General features: G+C 38.3%; 1 protein-coding gene across 1 annotated transcript; it reads right to left on the reverse strand.

Annotated features, from left to right (window-relative positions):
• Positions 1 to 322: 322 nt before the first annotated feature.
• On the reverse strand, positions 323 to 16,006 carry LOC307158969 (cationic amino acid transporter 2; the record flags this gene model as incomplete). Its single annotated transcript, XM_079872010.1, has 11 exons — positions 323 to 1,107; positions 1,410 to 1,518; positions 4,006 to 4,172; positions 4,759 to 4,883; positions 5,891 to 5,993; positions 6,221 to 6,357; positions 12,845 to 13,067; positions 14,038 to 14,174; positions 14,784 to 14,946; positions 15,071 to 15,226; positions 15,637 to 16,006. The coding sequence occupies 11 exons, from the start codon at positions 16,004 to 16,006 to the stop codon at positions 935 to 937; spliced, it is 1,863 nt and encodes a 620-aa protein (XP_079728136.1). The 3' UTR covers positions 323 to 934.
• Between the last annotated feature and the right edge of the window lie 8,986 nt (positions 16,007 to 24,992).

A 24,992-nucleotide genomic window follows, 5' to 3' on the forward strand; every position in this document is an offset into this window, starting at 1 on the left:
AAGCAAGTGCCGTTTATGTTCGCTGATCAATGTTTATAACATTTTATAACTTAACTTTTTGAAGTGTCAAAGTGTCGACGGAGGGACAGAAAGCTCTCAGATTTCATCAAAAAGATCTTAATTTGTGTTTCGAAGATGAACGAAAGTCTTGCGAGTTTGGAACGACATGAGTAATTAATGACAGAAATTAAATTTTTAGGTGAACTATCCCTTTAATATTGGATAGCATTTTGAAAAGTGTTTATTTAAAAAAAAGATTCAATGTGCTATTCAAAGGTTAGAAGTTCACTCAGATTTAAAAAAATCCAGTCATAACAGAGGTCTGGAAAAAGTTTTTAATGCTTCATAGGGCAGGTCACAGCAGAGCCACATAAAGACATCTCTCTTACAGTCTTTTTTCAGTATTTCATTGTGTTTACACTTACACAACTTTAAGCTCAATATTTCAACTACAAGAACACACTAAAAAAATCATAGTAATAATTTTTTACAAGAAAATATATAGCTCTTGTCACAAAGCACAATAACAATAAACTATAATAATGTGGTGTGGACGGTGCAATGATATTTGTTAGCTAATGGCATTGATCTTCAAAAGCAAAATATTGAACGTAACAGCGGTGACAAAGAAAGAGAAATGTCATGGGTTGATGCATAGTGCTTCCAGATTTTCTGTTATCTATAGGCTTTACGATTAGTAACAATAACAATAAATATGGGGCAGTACCCTCAGAGGTACTAATACGAATATATAATATAGGTTCAGACTTTTATCACAAAGAGAGTGTACTCAGTCTCAATCATCATCTGTGTACAACATTTTGTTTTAAAATTTGTGATACAAATTCATCCTCATTAATAAACATTTCAGTACAAAAAAATCTAATATACAATTTCCCTGTCCCAGGTGCAAAGCACAAGACTAATGTTGGCTTTACAACTTGATTTGGTTCAATGTAATGGATCCATTTCTTTCCTTGTCCTCCAGGTTACCAGCAATTGTCTCAACAGGGATGGGTTGTTTGAGAGACTGATTTCGTTTCTTCTCTACATTTCGTTTCTTCTGTTCACTGAAGTGCATTCCATAACAGAAGTAGATGAGCAAGCCTATGTTTCATTAGGAAAGACAATTATACTTCAGCAAGTATACACATCCACATCAATTTATACTATATTTGCAGTTTTAGCAGATTTGTAAACACGCATGCAGCACATGCACACACATACAGTGTATGTATATATGTGTATATATATATATATATATATATATATATAATATACAGAGAGAGAGAGAGAGAGAGAGAGAGAAAGAAATATGGACTAGCCTATACAATGTATTATATTATGCATAAGCCAATTGTGTTCAAACTTTTAACTGGCAGTGTATGAATGTCTCTATGTTGTCTTACCCACTGCCATCCACACTGCATAGCGAATCCATGTATCATTTCCCAGCTGGACCATTAAGTAGACATTGATGAATGCACTGAAAATAGGAAGTATTGGCAGGAGTGGAACCTACAGAAAAATGTGAAAATGTTTCTGAGGACTAATTCAAAATTTCCATAGCAACTGTTCTTAACAACAGTAGTTCTCAAAATTTATTTAGTCAACCGTGTGAATAAAAGTTCACTTTAGCATACTTTCAAAAATACTTATTACAGAAAGAATATACTATACTGAAGTGCATACTGGATGTAATGTTTTTGGACACTTAAATGTATGTTAAATGCAATTAATTATTATTTAAATGTATATTAAATGCAATTATAATTTAATTTTGACCCACTTAGTAGGACTTAAGGACATCTTTATATGTAATTTCATAGTTCTGTTGTCTTTGAAAGTCTACTGACGAATGTACTGATAAGCAAGTATGGTCAAATTAGAAATGATACTTTACATTACATTATACATTACACGTGTTTAAGTATATTTGTCAACTTGTTAAGTAACAGTAATGTAAGTAGCCTATTCCTCTTTAAGTGGCTGTTTATTTCATAATTACAGATAGTTATATCTGCTAGTGCAACCCTGATAAAAACTCACCTGCTATTTTATAAGAGAATTCATGGACAATTGTGTGACAGGTATATTTTATTTTACGGCACTTCTCATACATTCACTCACTCATTCAGTGATTGACTGTCGCACAACTCCAAGTGATCCAAGTTAGCCGTTATGCTTTCTCAAATGGTAGAACCATAGACTGTAAAAAAATAACCGACCCTTGTATGATATCTCCCAAGGTACTATACGGTTATCCGGACCACACCTGACCACACGTGACCACAACCGCTCTTGGTTGGTCGTAACCAGAGCCCGTCTACGGAGAGCCTGCCCACTCCCTATTAAGTCCTATTGTACCGAATTGTGGTTGTAGTTCCACCAGAGTTCCACTGGGGGCGATCGCCCATGAGTGCAGAATGAATGGGAGTCTATGAGGCTAGACGGCTAAATTTGTCTCTTTCACCCGATTGCCGTTGAGAAATCTCAGATTTGATTGTAGGTTTTGCAAGTTCAACATGGGTTATAGGTCGAAAGTTGAATGAACGAGTACTTATGTCCTTTCGATTTCTTACATGTTGAGTTGTTGTTGCCCATAACACACTAGCATTCTGCTAATGAACGCTGATTGGTCAGTGAAGGACTGATTACGACCAGAGATACCGCTTGATGGCATCGTGGCATCCGAAGCGGGACCAGAAACAAAAACAAAAACTCTTCTAGCACGTGTATTTACCTGTGTCCGCTGTGTTGTTGATGCCTCGAGAGAAAAGAAAGTGCAGAGCGACCGTGAAAGCACCAAAGTGACTGAAGGATTGCCGTAAAGCAGTATCTCTGGTCGTACGATGTGTGTGACGTCATTGACACTTTAAAAGACTTTTTAAAGCAAATAAGTGACTCTAAAAAATCTAACACCAAGCAATGTGTAATTTCTTTGCATCTCCTTTCGAATACAACATTCAAATTACTAGACAAAAAATTATATCCTGAGAAAAGTGGATTTTGATGGGTATAGCGCCATAGACCTCCATTCATTCTGCGCTCGTCCTGTGAGCTCCCTCATATGGAATCAGAGTGGAACTGCAACCAGTTCAGAAGCCGGAAGTGTACTGAGAGTGAAACTTCTCGCCTTATTAGACATTCTCTGGTCGTAACCCTATGGTCGTAACCCAAGTGACGGGTAGGTTTAGGGGCGGGGTTGGGGTAGGTCATCACATGTGGTACGGATAACCGTATAGTACCTCTCCCAATAATAAGACCATTGCTGCGTCCCAATTCGCATACTATATCCGTCATAAATAGTATTCGAAATTAGAATTATTGTATGAATGAAATGAGAATCCAAAGATACCCGGATGGTCTACTTTTTCCGGTTAGAATCCAAAGTGCAGATCCGTGCACACGCTAACGGCTAATATTGCCCACAACCCATTGCACTTTGGTCGAGGATTTGATTAGAACTACAAACATGAATAAAACGTGTTAAAAACTACAAACATGGCGGATGTGTCAGTCCAACGGTTATGTAGAGAGGTTTAGATAAAGGGGTTTGCGCAATTAATAATTTGTATCTAACCTGACGAAAATATATATATTTTTAATGTTATCCACATTATATTTCATCTGCAACAGCATTGTAAAATTTTGTAATGAAATGTTTGGTCATTAACTTTAAAATGCATCATTATGCAAATTTCTAAATCGGAGTTCTCCGCATGAAAAACCCACGACTGGCAGATCAACATGCTACTAGATTTCTCTCCGAAACGGTAGGAAATTAAATTAAATTGGATGTGGAGGATTTTAACTGTGATAATGCAGTTTAATAAGTGCAATTTGGCACTGTATTGTTATGACAACTGTATAGTTGTCGAATGTAAAATCTAGATCCAAAGCAAAACCAGTTGAGAACCACTGCAACAACATCCAGGCACATTTTCTTTATGCATTACATAAAAAGTCATATGTTGTTGCCTTTTACACCCAGTGAAAACTTACCATAAATGCAGCCTTGGTCCGATTCTGCGGCTGCCGCCAAATAATAATGATAATCACGACAAAACCCACCAAAACCAAAGTGATTATCAGAATCATCCACCACTCCTCAATCAGACCAGCTGGTAGACCTTTTGTGATGATCACACTCAGGATAACCGCAAGCACAACTAGAAAGGACATTAAAAGTTAATAAGAAGTTGAAACATTGAAATACCCATTGAGTAACCACAACTATTAAAGACCCGTTCACACCAAGAACGATAACTATGAATATAACTAAAACGAAAACTATATTCGTTTTGTTTATTGTAAGCGTGTGCTGCAGTTCCCTTTCGAGGTGGAACTTCGACACTGCGTCTTGGTATTGACGCTATGGGGAACGCCAACATCGTGACTGGTGTCTGTGTAAACCAGGGTTCACCAATCTCGGTCCTGGAGGGCCGCTGTCCTGCAGAGTTTAGCTCCAACCCCAATTAAACACACCTGAACCAGCTAATCAAGGTCTCCCTAGGCATACTAGAAACTTTCAAACAGGTGTGTTGGAGCTGGTTGGAGCTAAACTCTGCAGGACAGCGGCCCTCCCTCCGGCCCTCTTTGTTTAGTTGCATAGGCCTAAATGATTTCTATCTTTGACAAGATGTGAGAAAGACCAGGGGGATTTTAAGGAAGTATTAGCAACTCTTACTCAACATAATTGTATACTTCTCATCACTGCACACATTCAAGCATGAAAAGATGAAAGCCGAAACTCACCGGTTAGTACGGTCAGTAGAGACACAGCTTTAGAACTTGAAGCAGAAGCATATTCAGGGGGGCGAAAAGGATTCCACTTCTGGACTGGTGATTTGTCACTGATCTCAGATTGCTCTGGTTGGTACCTGCATGGACAAAAATACTTTTATTGCACAACTGTTACTGTTGCCAGTAATTTACATCAAACTTTGCTGTCTGAATATGAATATTTGTGTTCGATCTGGATAATATGCAATTTTTTTTACTGAGCACTGCCAGTATTTTAGTCAGTACTACCAATGCCAAAATGCTTTTGAGGAAAATACTTTGTCGGTAATTGTTAACATTATTTGTGGAAGGAATTTATACGATTTAGACTGAATTCTAGTTCTAGTGTTCTTGGTGTTGGCTCACCACCAGACTGTTACAATAGCCTACTGTTATAAAGATCTCATGAGCACCCATTTCTTTTATTGGAGTAAGGTCATAAGCTTAATATAGACTTTTTATCTCACAACTCTGACTCTTTCTTTCTAGCAAAGTAAGACTCTTTCATGATCCAAAAATTATAAAAATGTGTGTTCTTTCTTATCTCGTGCAGAAGTGCGTATCTACGTAGAAGTGGTACAGTGACAATTCTGCATCTGTAACTGCATGAGAGGAAAATATAGAAGTCTGTGTTTCCAACTGACATGTTGGAATAGTCTAATGCTTTATTTAACATCACAACTGCACCAAATAGTTTTTTTTTTTTTTGGTTCAGTTTTGGCCTCTGAATAAAATTGAAATTAAAAGTGTCTTTTTCCTCCTCCTGAACTTCATATTCACACTATATCATACTATATGAGCTATAAAATCCTGATGTACTGTATCAAATATGGTACTCAACAAAAAAAAAAACACATATGTAGATTTTTTTTATGTCTAAAGTTTCAATAAAGTAAAAAAATATATTATAATAATTTTTTACAATTAAATGACAATAAATGTCAGGATTTACAGAGTTACAGTGGCATTACATATTTCAGTATGAATGTATTTTCTGTGTGCTTTGTAAAACCTGTATGGGTTCTTGGGGGAATTTTTTTTTTTTTTGTAAAATCTATGCTATAGATTATTCTTTCTATTATATGTATCTTTATCTGTATCTTACCTAAGAATTAAGATGCAGATGGCGACGAGGGTGTAGGCAAAGAGCGTTCCAATAGACATCATGTCTACTAGAGCCTTCAGGTCAAACACCAGGGCCATTATTGCTAAAATCACAAATAGTTCACTCTTAGAATTTCAAGACAACCAAATTTGCATGTACTATAGTTAACAAAATAATATTTCTTTGTTGTTCTAAGTATCCAACTTCAATGAGCTTTGGGACATCCCTTCATGCCTTTTTAGCAACAAGGCCCTAAATATGTTTATGGTATGAGACTAAGGTACGTCACTTAGATTAGTTACTATACTGTGTTCTCAAACTGAATTATACCTGCTATTACTCCAGAAACAAGTGTGGCGATGACAGGGCTCTGTCTGGCACTCATCTTACTCAGTGGTTTGAAGAGCAGCCCATCTCTGGCCATAGCAAATAGCACACGGGGCATAGGGAACATGGATCCCAGTAGACTGTTGAATTGTAAAGAAAAGTGCATTACACTGATGTTACAGTCATTTAACCAGGTATTTCCTTTTATGATTTTGTACATTTCAGCAAATAACAACTACGAGAGTGATGCATGTGTTAAGCTGCTATTTTCTCATAGCTGCTCTATGGTGATCATTGACTGTTAAGTTAGGCTTTAAGTTTGCTTAAAGAGGACCTATTATGCATTTTTAGTTTACATTTCCAACTTTCTTTATTGGGTAATGTTTGCCGCATGAAGAAGTTCTGCAAAGTCATTTCAAAGGGAGTTATTCTCTCTAAATCAGTGCACACTGTTTCTGAACTCAGAACAGGCTGCAAAAGAGAGTCAATCCCATAGACCCCCATGTTAAAATCCCAAACTTTACAATAGAAAAAAATATGTTTACAGCCTGGTGCAAAAGGTGATTTTGGTCAATATAGCTGTTGCCCTTCATGACAACTGTGAGGGGAGTACATTTTTTTTATAACTTTTCCGTTTAAATTATATTAAGCCTTAAAGTTTTGCATAATTAAGGGCGTGGCCACTTGAGTGACAGGTGGATTGTCTCTGCTGTCACTACTAGCCATTTGTCTGCTGTCTGTTAGCGTCACGTCACCTCAGCTAATCCTGCCTTTTTGCCTATTTTCGGTTATTCGGGAGTGACGCGCCAAGATGGCGACGGTCGGCTCCGCCCACTTTGGGCTTCAAAAATGCTCTTCAGAAACCTACGGGTGACATCACGGACACTACGTCCATATTTTTTTACAGTCTATGGTTGAAACTCACGGTTGTTGGAAAGGGGCGTGACAATCACAACACACAGGTTCAGCCGACCAATTAGAGCGCATGGTGCTTTTTGGAAGGAGGAGGTTCATAGTAATAGGAACTAGGCGGCGAGCTACATAGGCCTACCGTGCACCCCCCCCACCTCCCAACAAAACCATACTTTTTTAAAAGGTCTGGATGTGTAGAATATGAATCTGAATGTTAACATTGAAAATTTTGGGTTGCACTACCTGTTTTAGCCCTGTGAATAGGGAAACCCTAAAAAAACGATTTTAAGCAATTTTAACACATCGAGATTGTCCTAGTCAATCAGAACAGCTTTTAGGTGACCCAATACACACTCAAACTTAACATATGATGACTTAGGTCAAATACCTACCATGCTGCTTATTGGTAGGTGTCTAAAATTAACATAGGTAAGGCTTTATGTCGATATAATGAGCCCATTTCAAGGCCACGACCTAGATTCGCCTATCATGCACCCCAACCCCCTCCCCTGAAAAAAAATCATGCTTTTCTGAAAGGTCTGTATGTGTAGAATATGAATCTGAATGTTAACATTGACATTGTTGGGATACACTAACTGTTTTAGCCCTGTGAATAGGGAAACCCTAATAAACGATTTTAACACGTCGAGATTGGCCTAGTCAATCAGAACAGCTTTTAGGTGACCCAATACTCTTACTACACTAAATTGATAATTACTTTAAATAGTTGTTTTTAATTATTTTTAATTTAATATGGTTAAGGCCTTGTATGGATATAATCGATCAAGGACCATTTCCATAGCATCAGTTAATATGCTAACGTGCTAACATTCCAACCCTCATTACCCTTTCCATCGAAGTAATTTCATTGACAAATCAGAAACCTGTCTGGGTTGTTCATCCAATGACAAAATAAGATATTTTTTTAATTTTCATTAACAGTTTCCTCTGTGTCAGGCAGACTGTCCTGAAAGACTGTTCTTACTCACACAGACAGATACTCCAAGTCTGCATCCTCTGCCTATACAGCAAGAAATTTGTTTCACTGAATTGCTCGATGTTTGAATATTTTAGTTTACAATTTAATATAATTGACCCCTCTTACTACACTACATTGATGCTTACTTTAAATATTTGTTTTTAATTATTTTAGATTACATTTGATAGATTGATAGATATATACTTCATAGTTGAACTGCTCAGTTATGCCTGAGTAAAGACATGAGTCAGTGGGCCAAGTGACTGCAGGTCCTTCAAGGCATAGGGTATGTCATGGGACAAAACCAAAGTCCAGATGCATTGTGCATGTCCCTGGTCTTGTATATAGACCACTCTTGCAATTATGGGCAAACGTAGATTCTGATGCAAGATTAGCCAGAATGAAAGAAATACGTGACAAGAGATTAGCTGAACCACTGGAATCTGCTCACAGAATGACTGTAACCTGTGAACTTATACCAGACACTATTACAGAAGGTGATGGATATCACAGAGAATGCTACCAAAGATTCACCATGAATCTCAAAAGACTCGACCAGAAGCCTGAACTATTAGCAGCAAGTTCAAGGCAAAGTCAGAGGGCCTCAACTGGTGACAAGGTGCTCTTCACACCTGACTGTATATTCTGCAACTCAATTACACGGAAGAAGGTACAAAAGAAAGTGATATGGACGAATGAGGGGTTAAGAGAGTTTGAGTGTGATGGGTGGAGAACAGTCCTCAAAGTTGCAGAACAAAAATTTGATGAAAATTTGCTTCGCAGAATTAGAGGAAAGGATCTATTTGCTACAGAAGCTAAATACCACAAATCCTGTAGAGTCCAATATACACAAAATTTAGAAAAATGGAGAAGTGCAAGCAAACAAATCCAACTAGTAGAAGCTCACGGTGAGGCATTTGGTGCTGAGGCAAGTTTGTGCATCCTAGATGAGCTATGTAGATTTTGGTCAGATCAGTCAATTTCATCATTTTGTTGCTGCCGATGATTTCCTTGTCAATAACTCGAGATACAGCACCAAATGTCTCACCGTGAGCTTCTACTATTTGGATTTGTTTGGCCTTGTTTTCTGTGCTTGCACTTCTCAATTTTTCTAAATTTTGTGTATATTGGACTCTACAGGATTTGTGGTACAGTGGGGCAAAAAAGTATTTAGTCAGCCACCAATTGTCCAAGTTCTCCCACTTAAAAAGATGAGAGAGGCCTGTAATTTTCATCATAGGTACACTTCAACTATGAGAGACAAAATGAGAAAAAAAAATCCAGAAAATCACATAGTAGGATTTTTAATGAATTAATTGGTAAATTCCTCTGTAAAATAAGTATTTGGTCACCTACAAACAAGCAAGATTTCTGGTTCTCACAGACCTGTAACTTCTTCTTTAAGAGGCTCCTCTGTCCTCCACTCGTTACCTGTATTAATGGCACCTGTTTGAACTCGTTTTAAGTATAAAAGACACCTGTCCACAACCTCAAACAGTCACACTCCAAACTCCACTATGGCCAAGACCAAAGAGCTGTCAAAGGACACCAGAAACAAAATTGTAGACCTGCACCAGGCTGGGAAGACGGAATCTGCAATAGGTAAGCAGCTTGGTGTGAAGAAATCAACTGTGGGAGCAAATATTAGAAAATGGAAGACATACAAGACCACTGATAATCTCCCTCGATCTGGGGCTCCACGCAAGATCTCACCCCGTGGGGTCAAAATTATCACAAGAACGGTGAGCAAAAATTCCAGAACCACACGGGGGGACCTAGTGAATGACCTGCAGAGAGCTGGGACCAAAGTAACAAAGGCTACCATCAGTAACACACTACGCCGCCAGGGACTCAAATCCTGCAGTGCCAGACGTGTCCCCCTGCTTAAGCCAGTACATGTCCAGGCCAGTCTGAAGTTTGCTAGAGAGCATTTGGATGATCCAGAAGAGGATTGAGAGAATGTCATATGGTCAGATGAAACCAAAATAGAACTTTTTGGTAAAAACTCAAGTCGTGTTTGGAGGAGAAAGAACACCATACCTACTGTGAAGCATGGGGGTGGAAACATCATGCTTTGGGGCTGTTTTTCTGCAAAGGTACCAGGACGACTGATCCATGTAAAGGAAAGAATGAATGGGGCCATGTATCGTGAGATTTTGAGTGAAAACATCCTTCCATCATCAAGGGCATTGAAGATGAAACGTGGCTGGGTCTTTCAGCAAGACAATGATCCCAAACACACCGCCCGGGCAACAAAGGAGTGGTTTTGTAAGAAGCATTTAAAGGTCCTGGAGTGGCCTAGCCAGTCTCCAGATCTCAACCCCATAAAAAAATCTTTGGAGGGAGTTGAAAGTCCGTGTTGCCCAGAGACTGCCCCAAAACATCACTGCTGAGGAGATCTGTATGGAGAAATGGGCCAAAATACCAGCAACAGTGTGTGAAAACCTTGTGAAGACTTACAGAAAACGTTTGACCTCTGTCATTGCCAACAAAGGGTATATAACAAAGTATTGAGATTAACTTTTGTTATTGACCAAATACTTATTTTCCACCATAATTTGCAAATAAATTCTTTAAAAATCCTACAATGTGATTTTCTGGACTTTTTTTCTCTCATTTTGTCTCTCATAGTTGAAGTGTATCTATGATGAAAATTACATGCCTCTCTCATCTTTTTAAGTGGGAGAACTTGCACAATTGGTGGCTGACTAATTACTTTTTTGCCCCACTGTATTTATTTTCTGTATCAAATATTTGGTAGCATTCTCTGTGATATCCATCACCTTCTGTAATGGTGTCTGGTATAAGTTCACAGGTTACATTCATTCTGTGAGCAGATTCCAGTGGTTCAGTTAATCTCTTGTCACGTATTTCTTTCATTCTGGCTAATCTTGCATTATATCCATAATATATTTTATAAAGGATATTATTTTATATCCATACAAGGCCTTAACTATATTAAATTAAAAATAATTAAAAACAACTATTTAAAGTAACTATCAATGTAGTAAGAGGGGTCAATTATATTAAATAAAGATGGGGAGGGTGAGGAGGAGCTGTGAATAATTTCGTAGTCAGCTTTGATATGTTGGAATGTTAGCACGTTAGCATATTAACTGATGCTATGGAAATGGTCCTTGATCGATTATATCCATACAAGGCCTTAACTATATTAAATTAAAAATAATTAAAAACAACTATTTAAAGTAATTATCAATTTAGTGTAGTAAGAGTATTGGGTCACCTAAAAGCTGCTCTGATTGACTAGGCCAATCTCGACGTGTTAAAATCGTTTATTAGGGTTTCCCTATTCACAGGGCTAAAACAGTTAGTGTATCCCAACAATGTCAATGTTAACATTCAGATTCATATTCTACACATACAGACCTTTCAGAAAAGCATGATTTTTTTTAAGGGGAGGGGGTTGGGGTGCATGATAGGCGAATCTAGGTCGTGGCCTTGAAATGGGCTCATTATATCGACATAAAGCCTTACCTATGTTAATTTTAGACACCTACCAATAAGCAGCATGGTAGGTATTTGACCTAAGTCATCATATGTTAAGTTTGAGTGTGTATTGGGTCACCTAAAAGCTGTTCTGATTGACTAGGACAATCTCGATGTGTTAAAATCGCTTAAAATCGTTTTTTAGGGTTTCCCTATTCACAGGGCTAAAACAGGTAGTGCAACCCAAAATTTTCAATGTTAACATTCAGATTCATATTCTACACATCCAGACCTTTCAAAAAAGTATGGTTTTGTTGGGAGGTGGGGGGGGTGCACGGTAGGCCTATGTAGCTCGCCGCCTAAACTAAACAGGGTTGCGTTTCCCAAAAGCATCGTTGGCCAACTATGATCGCAATTTCCATTGAACTCTATTAGTAATGACAGAACTTGCGACCATAGTCGGCTTTAGGAAACGCACCCCAGAGTGTTATTGACAGACTGGAAAGAAAGGAGCTGCAACAATGTCAAGTATGTGAAAAATAATGTATTTTTTGAACATCCAACTATGAAAACCTATTCTAGTTGACCCCAAAAACAAATCAAATCAAAATTTTGTAAAGGGGCATAAAGTCACCATGAAATCAAAATATACTATTCTTGTTTTTTTATGTAATTGCAGTAATTATTATGAATTCATAATAATAATTTTTTTTTTTTTTTAATTCATGTGTCCTCATAATCTTTAAACAAAATAACTTTCCCATCTTTTCTCTGTTTACTGGCGTGAGGGCGGAGCAACCTGTCACTCACATGAGATCCACCAATAGCAAACCGCACCATCCAATCAATTCCCTATGGAAAAAATCAAGTCCCGTCCTACATTTTTTCTTGTTCGAGAAGCTTTTTCACTTGTACGTGAACTATGGCAACTTCCGTTTAATGCCGACTTTTATAAATATATACATTTAAAGAACTAAATCGTTAAAAAGATATAGAACCTGATGAACCTGGATTTCCAACACAGGTATTAAATAATTAACTTCTGTTCTGATGTGTCCTGCATCAACATCGATCCTTGACAACTGTGTTTGACAGTCATAGAGTCCTGCATTATCCATACTACATTTGACTTTATGATGCTAATTTTACCAAACCGATGGACACACTTTCCTTTTTAGTTCATGAGCATCTACTGTAGTATCTACTAATCATGCAATGCTGTGTTTTATTGTCCTAATAGTATGAGTCTAGTGTAGTAAGTGCTTTATAGGTCATATGTGATGCTTTACCTTGTTGAGAGAGCACACAAAGACCCAACAGCCACGGCATACTTTGCAGGATCCCAGCCCACATAAGTGAAGGCTGCGGGTAAGGGACTCTGAAGATTTAGTTGATAGTAGGGCATCATGAGGGTGAGAGCAGCCGAAACTCCGAAATAAGCCAAGAAGCAGATGAGAAGAGAAGCCACAATTCCTATAGGGATAGACTTCTGAGGGTTTCGTACCTCCTCGCCTAGATGACAGGAGACAGAGATTGAAGTACAAAAGTACAAAAATCATTTAGACTAGTGAATTAGACCTTCTTGTAATGTTTCCTGCTATGCTATGATCAGAAGATACTGTGGAATTACAAAAAACTGTGAAAAGATTATTCAAAAATATTATGTTTGTGTTCCACAGAAAAAAATAGCAGCATTTGGTTTTGGAGCATGTGGGTGAGTACAACAGAATTTTATATACTCAGTTTCTTATAAATTATAAATATCGCTATAGAGCGCATTAGTGCTTTTTCAGCGGCGTTGGTTCCGGAAGTATTTGTTTCACTCATTTTTCCCATAGGGATTTTAAAAAGTGTTTGTTAAAGCATTTTAAGGCATGAACCAAATCAACCAGCTACTATGAGGAGAATCACAGCGTTACAAACTTTAATTTGAAGCAAAAACGTATTTGAAAATTGGACAAAAAGATACAAAACTGTGTACTTTACGGCTTTAGTGAAAGAACTAATCCCATAAAGCATTGCGACATAATCTAAATTAAAAACAACGAAGAAAAATAAAACTATTAATTTAAAGTTGTTGATTATATCTATTTTAAGTTCATTGCAAAATATGCATATATATATATATATACAAATATTTAAGTATTTTGAGAGCATATAAAGTGAGACAAACTCAATTATGTCATTTGCGGTGCTTGACAGAGCTCTTTTGCTCCCCACGACTCTCTGATTTGTGCAAATTTCTGTAAAGAATCATGGGTAATTAACATTTTTTACCACAAATTCAACTGTTAATCACGATAATTTTGAAATAATATGACCTGATGGCTTCAGCAAAAGCATAAAGCGTCGATTAACAACCTCAGTTCTCACATTAGGGCTGTTTTTAAAGGTTTTGTTAAAAATCAATTTCCCTATATGGAGAAAGTGAATGGAGGTTTTGCTTCCGGAACCAGACTATTGCACTCTATTGATGAAGTACCTGTGGTTGCAATGCAGTCAAATCCCACAAAGGCATAGAAACAGGTCGCAGCTCCGGCAAACGTTCCCTCAAAACCAAAGGGAAAGAATCCTCCAGCTCCAAAACTGGACAAAGTTTCATTTGAAACTGAAAGATTTCTAGACAACAAAAAAAGCACTGTTAAAAACTATTTCAACATAGCAGATAGTGTGGTAATTAAAAACAAGCAAACACATTATCAAAGAGGCTCTACATTTTTCAAATAAAAATTTTTTGCAGAGTCACAGATCTAAGGGTACCATTACATGACAACGTTTACATGTACCAAAAGCGGAAAAGTTTTTCCTTTGTATTTTTCGCGTACAGACGACACCATTGTCAAAATGATCCTCGTTCACATGGATCTGCGAAAATGATTAAAAATGCTCTATTCTGCTGCCAGGCCAGTAGATGGCGATGTCACTGTAAAGAAACACTACGCATCTATGACTAAACACATAATACACATGCGCATGACGTCAACCTTTTCACGCATTTTTGTAGTTTACACAGAGATGAGAACATTTTCATTTTCAAAAACTTGAAAGTTTCCGTTTTCAGGGCCCAAATAAACGCAGTTGTTGTGTAAATGAACGGCCAAAACACATAAAAAGTTTTTTGTTTTTAGTTGGAAACGGTGTCGTGTGAAGTAAAACGGCCCCTAAAACATGCAGTTTTAAGTTTTACCATAACCCCAAATGCTCTGTAAATTTCATAAAGCAACATACGCGGTTACTGTGTAGTTCAAAATGTCCTCCTCTGTTATCTGCCAATTTCCAAGGTCTCCCTTGATGAACCCAGCAATGATGACAAAAACCAGAACTACTATATTTACAGCTGTGAAGATCTTATTGACAATGGCAGACTCCTTCACACCAAACGCAAGGATACCTGAGAAATGACAACAAATAACACAAATCTGACTCATGTTAATTCTCATTTTGAATTGTATTACTGTGTTTTACCATAGCCCTTTTATTGACACCACAATAAATGTACTGTAAATCTTACTTGCCTGCCAAAAGCATTATAAGGCCAGCAGCAAAGAAGTCTGGATACGAAGCGAGGCCAGGTAAATTCATTGGTATATTTGCACTCAAATAACCTGCGATCTTATTTCCAATCAAGTCATCGAAAGTGCCGCTCCATGCTCTGGCAACACTGGATGTACCTGTCATAAAGTCATTCAGATCAAGCAATTCATTTATACATTACAGACATTTGATAAGCAAGTTTATAACCCAAGAAATAAATAAATAAATCTTGTCAGATTAATATCCCTATAAATGTCAACGGTCTACTTGTGTTTACGATTCTTTTGGGAAATGCAGCCTGGGTTGATTCTGCAATATTATGTAAATACATTTTGTGATTATACTCAAAATATTTTAAAGCTACATTATGTAACATCATGCGTCTTGCGGAAGACGATTGGTTTGTTTGTGTGGAAACGTGTATACAGCATATCTTATCAAAGCGGAAGTGTCATCAATAAAAACATTTTTATTACAACCAATGATTCCTGGAATTTTGAACAATCCATGGTCAATGAATGTCGGGCTTAATAATGTTTGTTCTTGCCTATGATGTAGGACAGCAGTAAGTTCCAGCCGGTGATGAAGGCCCACACTTCTCCGACGGTGACGTAGCTGTACAGATAGGCAGAGCCGGTCTTGGGAACCCGGGCGCCAAACTCTGCATAGCACAACCCCGCAAACACAGACGCCACTGCCGCAATGAAGAATGACACAATGATGCTGGGCCCAGACACTGTTCTGGCAACCTCTCCAGAAAGGACATAGACCCCGGCCCCCAGTGTACTTCCCACCCCAAGGGCCACTAGGTCGAGTGTGGTTAAGCAACGCTTAAAGTTGGACTCTTCGCCATCGGGCTCCACTGGCTTTCGCCTCGATAGGCTCTTCAGAAACGACAGCACCTTGTTACAGGACATCCTGAGACAAATATAGGTGATTATGTTATAACACATATATGCAGCATTAGTCTAGCATTCGTTAGTATTATGTTAATAATGGATATATTTAAAGGGGTGATGAACTGAGAAATCTAATTTTCCTTGAGCTTTTGACATATAAGAGGTCATCATACTATAAGAATATCCTGTAAGTTTCAGAACTGAAAACTTCCTTGTTATTCCAGTAAAAGCTTTTATTGACACCAGGCACAGCGAACGACAGGTTTTTCAAAGTGGGGATCTATGACGTCAAAGGGTATCAAAACCCCGCCTCCACAGAAGAAGATCAACGCCTACTTCAACACTGCCTGTTTAGCCCCGCCCACCGATTCGCGCATTACATGAAACTCATTATAATATGCAAAACTGTTATCCAATCATAGCAGTGGGCGTTTACTTCCAAGTCTTCAATGCAAAACCGAGCGTTTCAGGAGTGAGGCTCAAAACCAGGGCAGAAAATAGCCTATTACTTATTCATTTTGATGTTTTTTAATGTAAAAACCAAGCGAATGTCATAAGTTGACCTGAGACAACAATATACATTTTTTTTAAAAAGCCAGTTCATGACCCCTTTAAGAGAAACAGATGTGCATGCTCTAATTAAGCACTGTGTTGCTCTTTAACTCTTCTATCCTTCTTTAGGCTATTATTCATTCTTTTAAACCCGTTCATTTTCCTTAGTCCATTTTAAATAATAAAATTACAAATAATGTTTAATCACCATTAGTTTTATTTGCCTTGCCTTAAGACTTAACACTTGTATTAGATTAAGACTTGTATTATTGTTATCGCCTGATAACAAAATGTACTGAAAAGTGCTTCTGTTATCAGGCGATAACAATAATACATTTTATTCGCACATAAAATGCAGCTCAAAGTACTTATTGGTCAGACCATAAACACTTAAACACTAAAGACATAAATGATTGCATGTTAAAAATGATTGCTTTGATTGTTTATCACAACTTAAAATTCTACATTAGAATAAGAGATAATGTGTTGCTTCAACTTAAAGTATGTGGTGTTCCTGCTTGACTTAAAATATTAAGTTTAGTTAACTTAAGTTTAGTTTAGTTAAATTGGACATTTAAGTTCAATAGTGGGGACTTAAAATATACTAAGCATTTTCTCTCTGTGTGTTTTATTCATATTTTTTCTTTTTAATTCTTTTGAACCCATTTTAGTTCAATTTCCATCAGTTAATTTTCCTTATTCCAAATTAAATGTTGAAATGTGACCAGTTTTCTTCATTATGCCTATTTAAAGCACTCAGATTTATAGGTAAATGAAAGCAAAAACGTTATATAACTTTAAATTGACTGTAAAACAAATGTACTGAACTAAACGTTTTACATTTATACATGTATTTCACTAAATAATTTGGACACTAAAATTGCTAGAAAATCAAAGCCATATGTCTAAACAAGGGTTTTAAAGTACAATGTCCAGTTGGATGAATTTTGAGGGTTTAAGCTTTCAAATTTATGTTGATTACTAAAATATGTGACAGGGAAAAAGGCAATAAAAAAGCATGCCAAGTGCCCTGCTACTTGGACACTGACAGTGAAAGTTAATTTTCAGTCGTTCATTTTTCTTATTTCCTTACAGTGCTTCCGTTATCAGGAGATACTAATAATGATAATAAAAAGAAAAATGTATACCATCATTCATAAAATGCAAATCAAAGTACTTTATAAGTCAGAGCATAAACCACTTAGAAAAAAAAGGGGGGGGGGGATACAATGACAATACAGGTATTTAAAATATATTAATTAAAGACTATGGAACAAATGCTTAGAGCTTATATAATTTCATTTGGAAAGAGGTTGACTATTTTTCTAAAAACTGGTTCACCTGATCTTTTATAGTTTACATTACAATCCTCTGATTTTCAATGTTCAGAAGGCATATTCCTTATCTCAAACCTTCCATTATAAGCATGTTATATATGGTAAATACTCTTATCTTGCTTTTATGATGTTCGCTTAAAATGACTAATTGACAATATGTGCTCCTATAAAATGGGAACTTGGAAACTCAGTAAAACCAACAAAACATGTCTATCTTAAAATCTCTCTAATTTGTTTTAAAGGCTCTTTTTCAAAAATAATTTTAGTTGAGGAATTTTACTGAAATTATGCCAGTTATGAAACGTTGTTCATTCAAATGTTTTTGTATTCTCTCTTATCTTAAACAAAAACAAAGTGTCTCCTTAAACTATCTTGACTTTGACTGTGAGGCATATAAAACTGAATAATATCCGAACAGAGCTAACTGAATCTTCACGTTATTCACAGCATCAGTAATGAAGTATCTTACCTGCATGTGTAGATCCCAAGCGGTGCGTGAAGGTGTGAGTGTTTCCTCACAGCGCAGAGTTTCTGAGCACAGTCCATATCAGAGCCCCTCCTGTCCAATCTCACGTGTCCAAAACCTTCACGTGTAATTTTTGACAGAGTCTGTTACATTTAGAAGAAATGTGTGATTTCTGAAGAGGAGATGTACACTTGAAAAATAGAATTTTGCACTTGTAAGCCTGACACAAGGTATTTATCAAAATAACTCTAAAAGTGTGGAGTGTAGGGATATGATTTTATTAAAGTTGTAATATCACAAATATTAATATTGGGGGGAAAAACAACAACCGTTATTATGTTGCTGAATGTTAAACTTGTGTATACTCAGAAGAACTAAGGTGCTTACTGAGTATTTTCAGAAATAACTTGTGATGCCAAAAGGTTACCCTTCCAAAAAAAAACTATATCTACAGCAAAAAGAAAAACTTATATGTAAACTTATAAACAGCACATACATGCAACAGTTATAAACAGTATTTTACACTCAAAAATGCTGAGTCATGTTTGGGTCAAACACAAACAAACCCAAATGTTGGGTTTCAAAATGTAATTAAAAAATATAAACCAATTGTTTAGTTGGTCCATATTTGACCCAAACATGGGTTGAAACAACCCAGCATTTTTTAGTGTGTACCTATTAATTCACACAATCTAGTAATTTAGCAGAAAAATTACAGTATTTTACCGGCAAATGCGTCTGCTAAATTGCTGTATAATTCACAAAATATACTTTTTCCTGTATTCTGTAGCTAATTAAATTTACAGTAAAGGTCACTGTAAAAATGACTCACTGTAAAAAAATAATATGATCAGTAAGTAATGGCAACTTTAACTCATCAAAATAATTTAAGAAACTTTTTTATGTTAGGTGTGTTGGGGAAGGTTACAATATTGCGTTACTCCCTAAAAAAGTAACTAATGGCGTTACTTATTTACTTTTTTTCTGGAAAGTACTTAATAACGTTACTTAATAAATTACGTACTAAATAAATAAGTTCAGAATCAGAATCAGAATGAGCTTTATTTGCCAAGTATGTTTACATACACTAGGAATTTGTCTTGGTGTAAACTCTCACTTGTCCAAACCTTATAGTTATGTGATAAAGTTATGTTATAAATGACTTTGGTATTACCTTATCTCACCTTTATTTATTTATTTTTATTTTTATAACATTCTATTAATAACAAGCTCTATTTTGGCAACTGTAACGGTCCTTTCACACCAAAAGTGAAATAAAAAAGCCTCGGGCTGAAGGAAATGCAAATTCACGTCTGTACAGTAGAGGGCACAGCTCAAACAAACCTTTCCGCTGCTGCCATTCTGGATTGAAGAAGAATAGGACGAAAGATAAGAAATTTCAGCAATAAAAATAAAAAAGTGAAACATAAATGTGATGATTATCTAAAACATTTTTGCTTGCCGGAAAGGTTGATCTAGATCATCAAATGTCAGCAGAAAAGACTTTGGTTAATAAAGTGAGATTAAATACAAAAAGTATATAATTATTGCAGGTTTGCATACTGAGTTTGCATTTCACTGTTTTTATTCATTTTGAGGAATACTGAATCTGTCACACAATGCCTCTACACTATTCCTCTCAACATGAGGACAGGAGAGCTGTCATGGGAAAACAAAGTAACTTGTGTTATGTGAAAAAGCAACTCAGATTTTTTGTTGTAAATTCTCAACTCAAGTTACTTGAGAAAAGTAATCTAATTACATAATTCAGGTTACTTGTAATGTGTTACTTTTAAGCCAGTTTAACATAATTTAAGTTGAAATGAATTTGTACAACCAAGTTGATTCTACTTATTTATTACAGTGTAAGAGAAAACGGCACAACCGAATGTTTAATGTTCACCTCATCTTCTAACATCCCAGACATCGATCTCATTTCTGATTGCAAAGTACATGTACAGTCCTTGACAATGACAAAGACCCATAAATATTTCACATTGAAGACATAACAGAAAGTAATTCCACGCTGAAATGAATGCAATGACAGTATTTTTTTAAATACTGTATTAACCATATGAAATATACTACTGTTCTCTAACATATATCTAAGTATATAGTATAATAAATAAATTAAACAGGGAATGTTTCAGGAAATAAAGATGACTGGCTGATGAATCATGGAAATACTGAGGTTCACTGCACTGTTAAATCTGATACAGTTAGAAAGATAAGGGGCAAAATCTGTTACTTCTTGCTGACTCTTATTATGAGTGGCTAAAGTCCATGACTATATCCTGAATAGCATATTACTGTCATGTTACGAAGCTTTTACACATTAGTCCTAAACAAGTAATTACAATTGAGCAGCTTACATTTTAAACAATAATTGGCCAAGCAAGGCATGGTAAGGCTATATACAGTATATAAGACTACAGTATGCCTATATAATATACAGTGTGCATGGTAAGATTTTGTTCCAAGCATAGGTAGAATTAATTCTACTCATTTTATTTCTGCTATATACTAAATGTGGCAACGCCAACCTATCACAACAAAATGAACTAAAGCCACTATAGTGGTTCTGTGGTGCCACATTAAAAACACATTAGGAATCAGTACGTGTGTATCATATTGTTATTCAGGGTCAGCAAAGCAAAGGTACAAGGACAATGATTGTTACAATTTACAACTTAACAACCCAATAACCACAGGTGTGTTGAAGCTGACTTAAAATGTTTGACTGTTGAGTAGTTTTTTCTTTTAAGTAAATGTGCTTAGATTGTTGGTAGAAAGTTGGAGTGACTTTCAGGGAAGAGATCATGTGGATTGATGTAGTCATTTGCTGAAAGAAGCAAAAACTAAAGCAGAAAAAAGACCAAAGGTCTAATATGCCAGCTAGAATGCAAAGTTACAAGACTAATCATTAATTTTTCTTTAATAATCTTTAATGATGGATCTCCTAAGGCTTTTCTTCCTAATTAGGCATCTTATGTTCTTATTTGGTGGGTATGTACACTAGTCATGAAATTACTACTAAATACTGTTTCTGTATTTAGTGACTTTGATCTGAAATCATTCTGACCTTGACTGACAATCAATGTAAATTTGCCTAAAAATCTCTTTTGCTGTTATTTATTGTTCTTGTTTTTTTTTTTTTTACTTTTCTTCACTGCAAACCCTAATGTTCAAACTTAATTGTATTGAGATCATACAAATTAGTTTAAATTAATTAACCTTGCTGAATATTTGGAGTTTAATGAACTTGTCTCTAAATGTATATAAACAACTTTTTGTCAGTTTTCTTTGTAATGATGATCACATGATCACAGGACCAGATGTATGGGAAGAACCTGCCTGTTGCAACTTAGGGCATGCAGCTGGCAACCCATAAATCAATCGGTTATCTGGTGAAGCTAAAGCTGATGTCATGGTATTTTGCCCAAGAATACTCACAAAGACGAATTGACAAAGAGAACAGTCTTTTAATCCAAATTACTCAGGGGAATACAGAGAGACAGGTAGCAACAATCACCAATCACGATGTTAAGACAGTATTGAACTCTGGAAACTTTTAATACTATACTATACTATTTATATACTATAAATACTAAACTAAACCAAATCAAATCAGTAATAGGCTAATTAATTGATAGCAGAAAAGACCATGAAGAAAAGAACAAAGAAAACGCCGCAAAATAAACACTGTTATCGGTTCTGTCTTTTGTCATGGTACGTTGCCCAAGAATATTCTTGAAGATGAATTAACAAAGAGAACCGTCTTTTAAAGGGGTAGTATAATGCCCCTTTTTACAAGATGTAAAATAAGTCTCTGGTGTACCTAGAGTGTGTATGTGAAGTTTTAGCTCAAAATACCCCTCAGATCACTTTTTGTAGTATGTTAAAATTGTCCCCTTTTTGAGGGTGAGCAAAAACGCATTGTTTTGTGTGTGTCCCTTTAAATGCAAATGAGCTGCTGCTCCCGGCTCAGAGGGCGGAGATTCAAGAGCTCGTTCTTAGCAGCTTGCAGACGAGCACTAAAATGTCAGAAACTTTTCTGCCTTATATGTTTAAACCTTCGTCAGACAATGATGGAGAGACTTAAGAAGTGACAATACGTAAAATGCAACAGGACGTTTCTGAATGGTTAGTAGATGAATTTATGTAGCTGCATGATGTGGCGTTAACTATCCTCAAGTCATTTATTAGCATGTTCTTTCATGATAATCTATAAATTGCTTGTTTGGGAACTGTTCTAAGATGCCCACAGAGTGACATACTATTGAATTTGTGTTACGTACTGTATTGCAATAAATGTGAAAAGACAGATGCGACAGCTTGAGCAGACTCCCAAATGCTCTATTACAACAACTCTTACTCTTCTCATCATGGCCTCTCTCCCTGTGTTGCATGTTCCCGGGGGCGGGGTTTATGTAAATTTTAGGGTTTGTGATGTCACTAACCCGGGAGGAAGCTCATGTAATCCCTACCAGCCGTTGGTTGTAGTCCATAAAAAGCGATTTCTGTAAAAGAAAAGATCTCCCTTTGCTTTGAACTTTGAGCATCGTAACTTTGTAGATGTTGTTTATGCTCAAACAGCAACATTACACACTAACTAAAGTTAGAAAAGTGAAATCATAATCAACCATCCCTCCAAATTACTCGGGAAAGTCACGGGAAAGTCTTCTTTCTCGAGATACTGAAGCCAAAAAATTATCCTTAATTTTTAATAATCTTGTCAACGCAGTGCGGCAGCATGCAGACCTAGGGCAGGCTAACTAGCATGCCCATTGGTTGCCCTGCGGCAACTGCAGCAGCCTATCGCTGAGCCCTTGGCGTGACGTCATGTCCAATGAGCGCGCTTGGCGCGCTTCATGCGTCACAGCCCGCAAGAAAAGGGGTGTGGCTTAGCGTATATAAGCAAGGCTCAGAGGCTGCTTCACTGATTTCTGTCTCTTCAGCGAAGCTCTCCGCATCGCTGGACTCTGAGGAAGCCGCCGTCGAATCAAGCAACCAGCATGCCGAGGATCTCAGCCTGAGGAAGCCGGCCGTCTTCGCCGCCTTCGGCATTCCCTGCCTGCTTCGCTATCCGGCGATTATATCCTTTTATTGCTCTGTGTTGTGTGTTTGTGTGTTCGCCCCGCGACACACTCTGCATCTAAAAGAGCGCGAGGCGTTTGTTTCAAAATGCCTCGCTCATCCTGTGGCTCGTGCAGAGCCCCGCTCAGCGACAGAGACCGCCATGTGATCTGCGCTCTCTGCCTGGGCCTCGACCACGCAGCCCGCGCCCTTTCCTCGGGCGGCTGCAAACAGTGTGAGGAGATGCCGATGTCGACCCTGTGGGCTCGACTCGCCATGTTTGACGATCCTCCCCCTTCTCCGGCTGCCTCTACCGGGCCGCGAAAGAAGAAACGCCGCTCTCAAAGGCCTCCCGAGCCGGATGTAACAGCTGAGCGCTCGCCGGAGCCCCTCCCGCGAGCCTCGCTCTCTCCTTCTCCCCCGCCCTTCCCCGACGCGCAGCGGCCGGCCATTGCCCCTTTCTCCGCTAGGCTCCGCTCTTCAGTCTCCTCGGCTCTCTCCCAGGTGGACTTGGCCGTCGAGAAGGGATATGCTAACATCCCCTCTGTAGAGGAAGCTGTGGCAACGCACCTTTGCCCGCCGTCTGCCAGATGGCGCTCGAAGTCTGCCTTGCCGTCTAAAGCCTGCAGGACCACTTCAGCTCTCGCCGGCCGCGCTTTCGCCGCCTCCGGCCAAGCTGTTTCTGCCCTGCACTCGATGGCCATGCTTCAGATCCTACAAGCCGACCTCCTCCGCGAGCTGGACGAGAAGGGCTCGGATCACACTGCCTTAACGGATCTGCGCAGCGCTACGGACCTTTCGCTCCGCGCTACCAAGACCGCTGCACAAGCCATCGGCAGATCTATGGCCGCGCTCACCGTCATCGACAGACACCTTTGGTTGACGCTGATGGATATGAGTGAGTCAGAATGCGCTGTGTTCCTCAATGCCCCGCTCTCGCCCACTGGCCTCTTCGGCCCTGCGGTCAGCGGAATTGTGGATCGCTTCTCTGAAGTGCAGAAGGCGTCGCAGGCTATGAACCTCTTCCTGCCCCGCCGCTCGAGCCCAGCTGCAGGCCGCTCTCAAACTCAGCCTCCTGCACGCAGCTCTACACAGCGCTCGTCTCGGCCTCCTCCTCCTTCGCAGCGACGTCAGGGCGGCCGCCCTAGGTCGCGCTCGACCAGCCGTCACAGACTGCCGCCCCCCCGGGGACCGCGGCCCAAGATAACGTTGAAGCCCGAGCCCGCGAAGTCCTCCTAGCACCTGTAAGGAGGAAAAGATGGCTGAGTCCCGCCGTGGCCGGACCACCATCAAAACGCCCAGCTCTGTCAGTCCCCTTAAATCAGGCTACTGCAGCAGCTTATACCGCAGCCAACGAGCCAGTAACACTACTCGCTCGCCTGCACACAAACGCCGGCGGCCCAGATAAATCTCAGAAAGAGTATAAATTCGGGTTTTCCGGCTCTGGCCGAAGGTGTCATAAGTGTAGAAAATGTGCCCACTCCCATGTGCTCACCACTACACACAAACACGGTCCCCATGGTAACGCGCTCAGGGCGCACTCTCATAAAGCGGACACACGCCACTCGAGTAC

Source organism: Squalius cephalus, assembly GCF_949319135.1.
Source record: "Squalius cephalus genome assembly, chromosome: 5".
In the NCBI taxonomy this organism is placed as follows: domain Eukaryota; kingdom Metazoa; phylum Chordata; class Actinopteri; order Cypriniformes; family Leuciscidae; genus Squalius; species Squalius cephalus.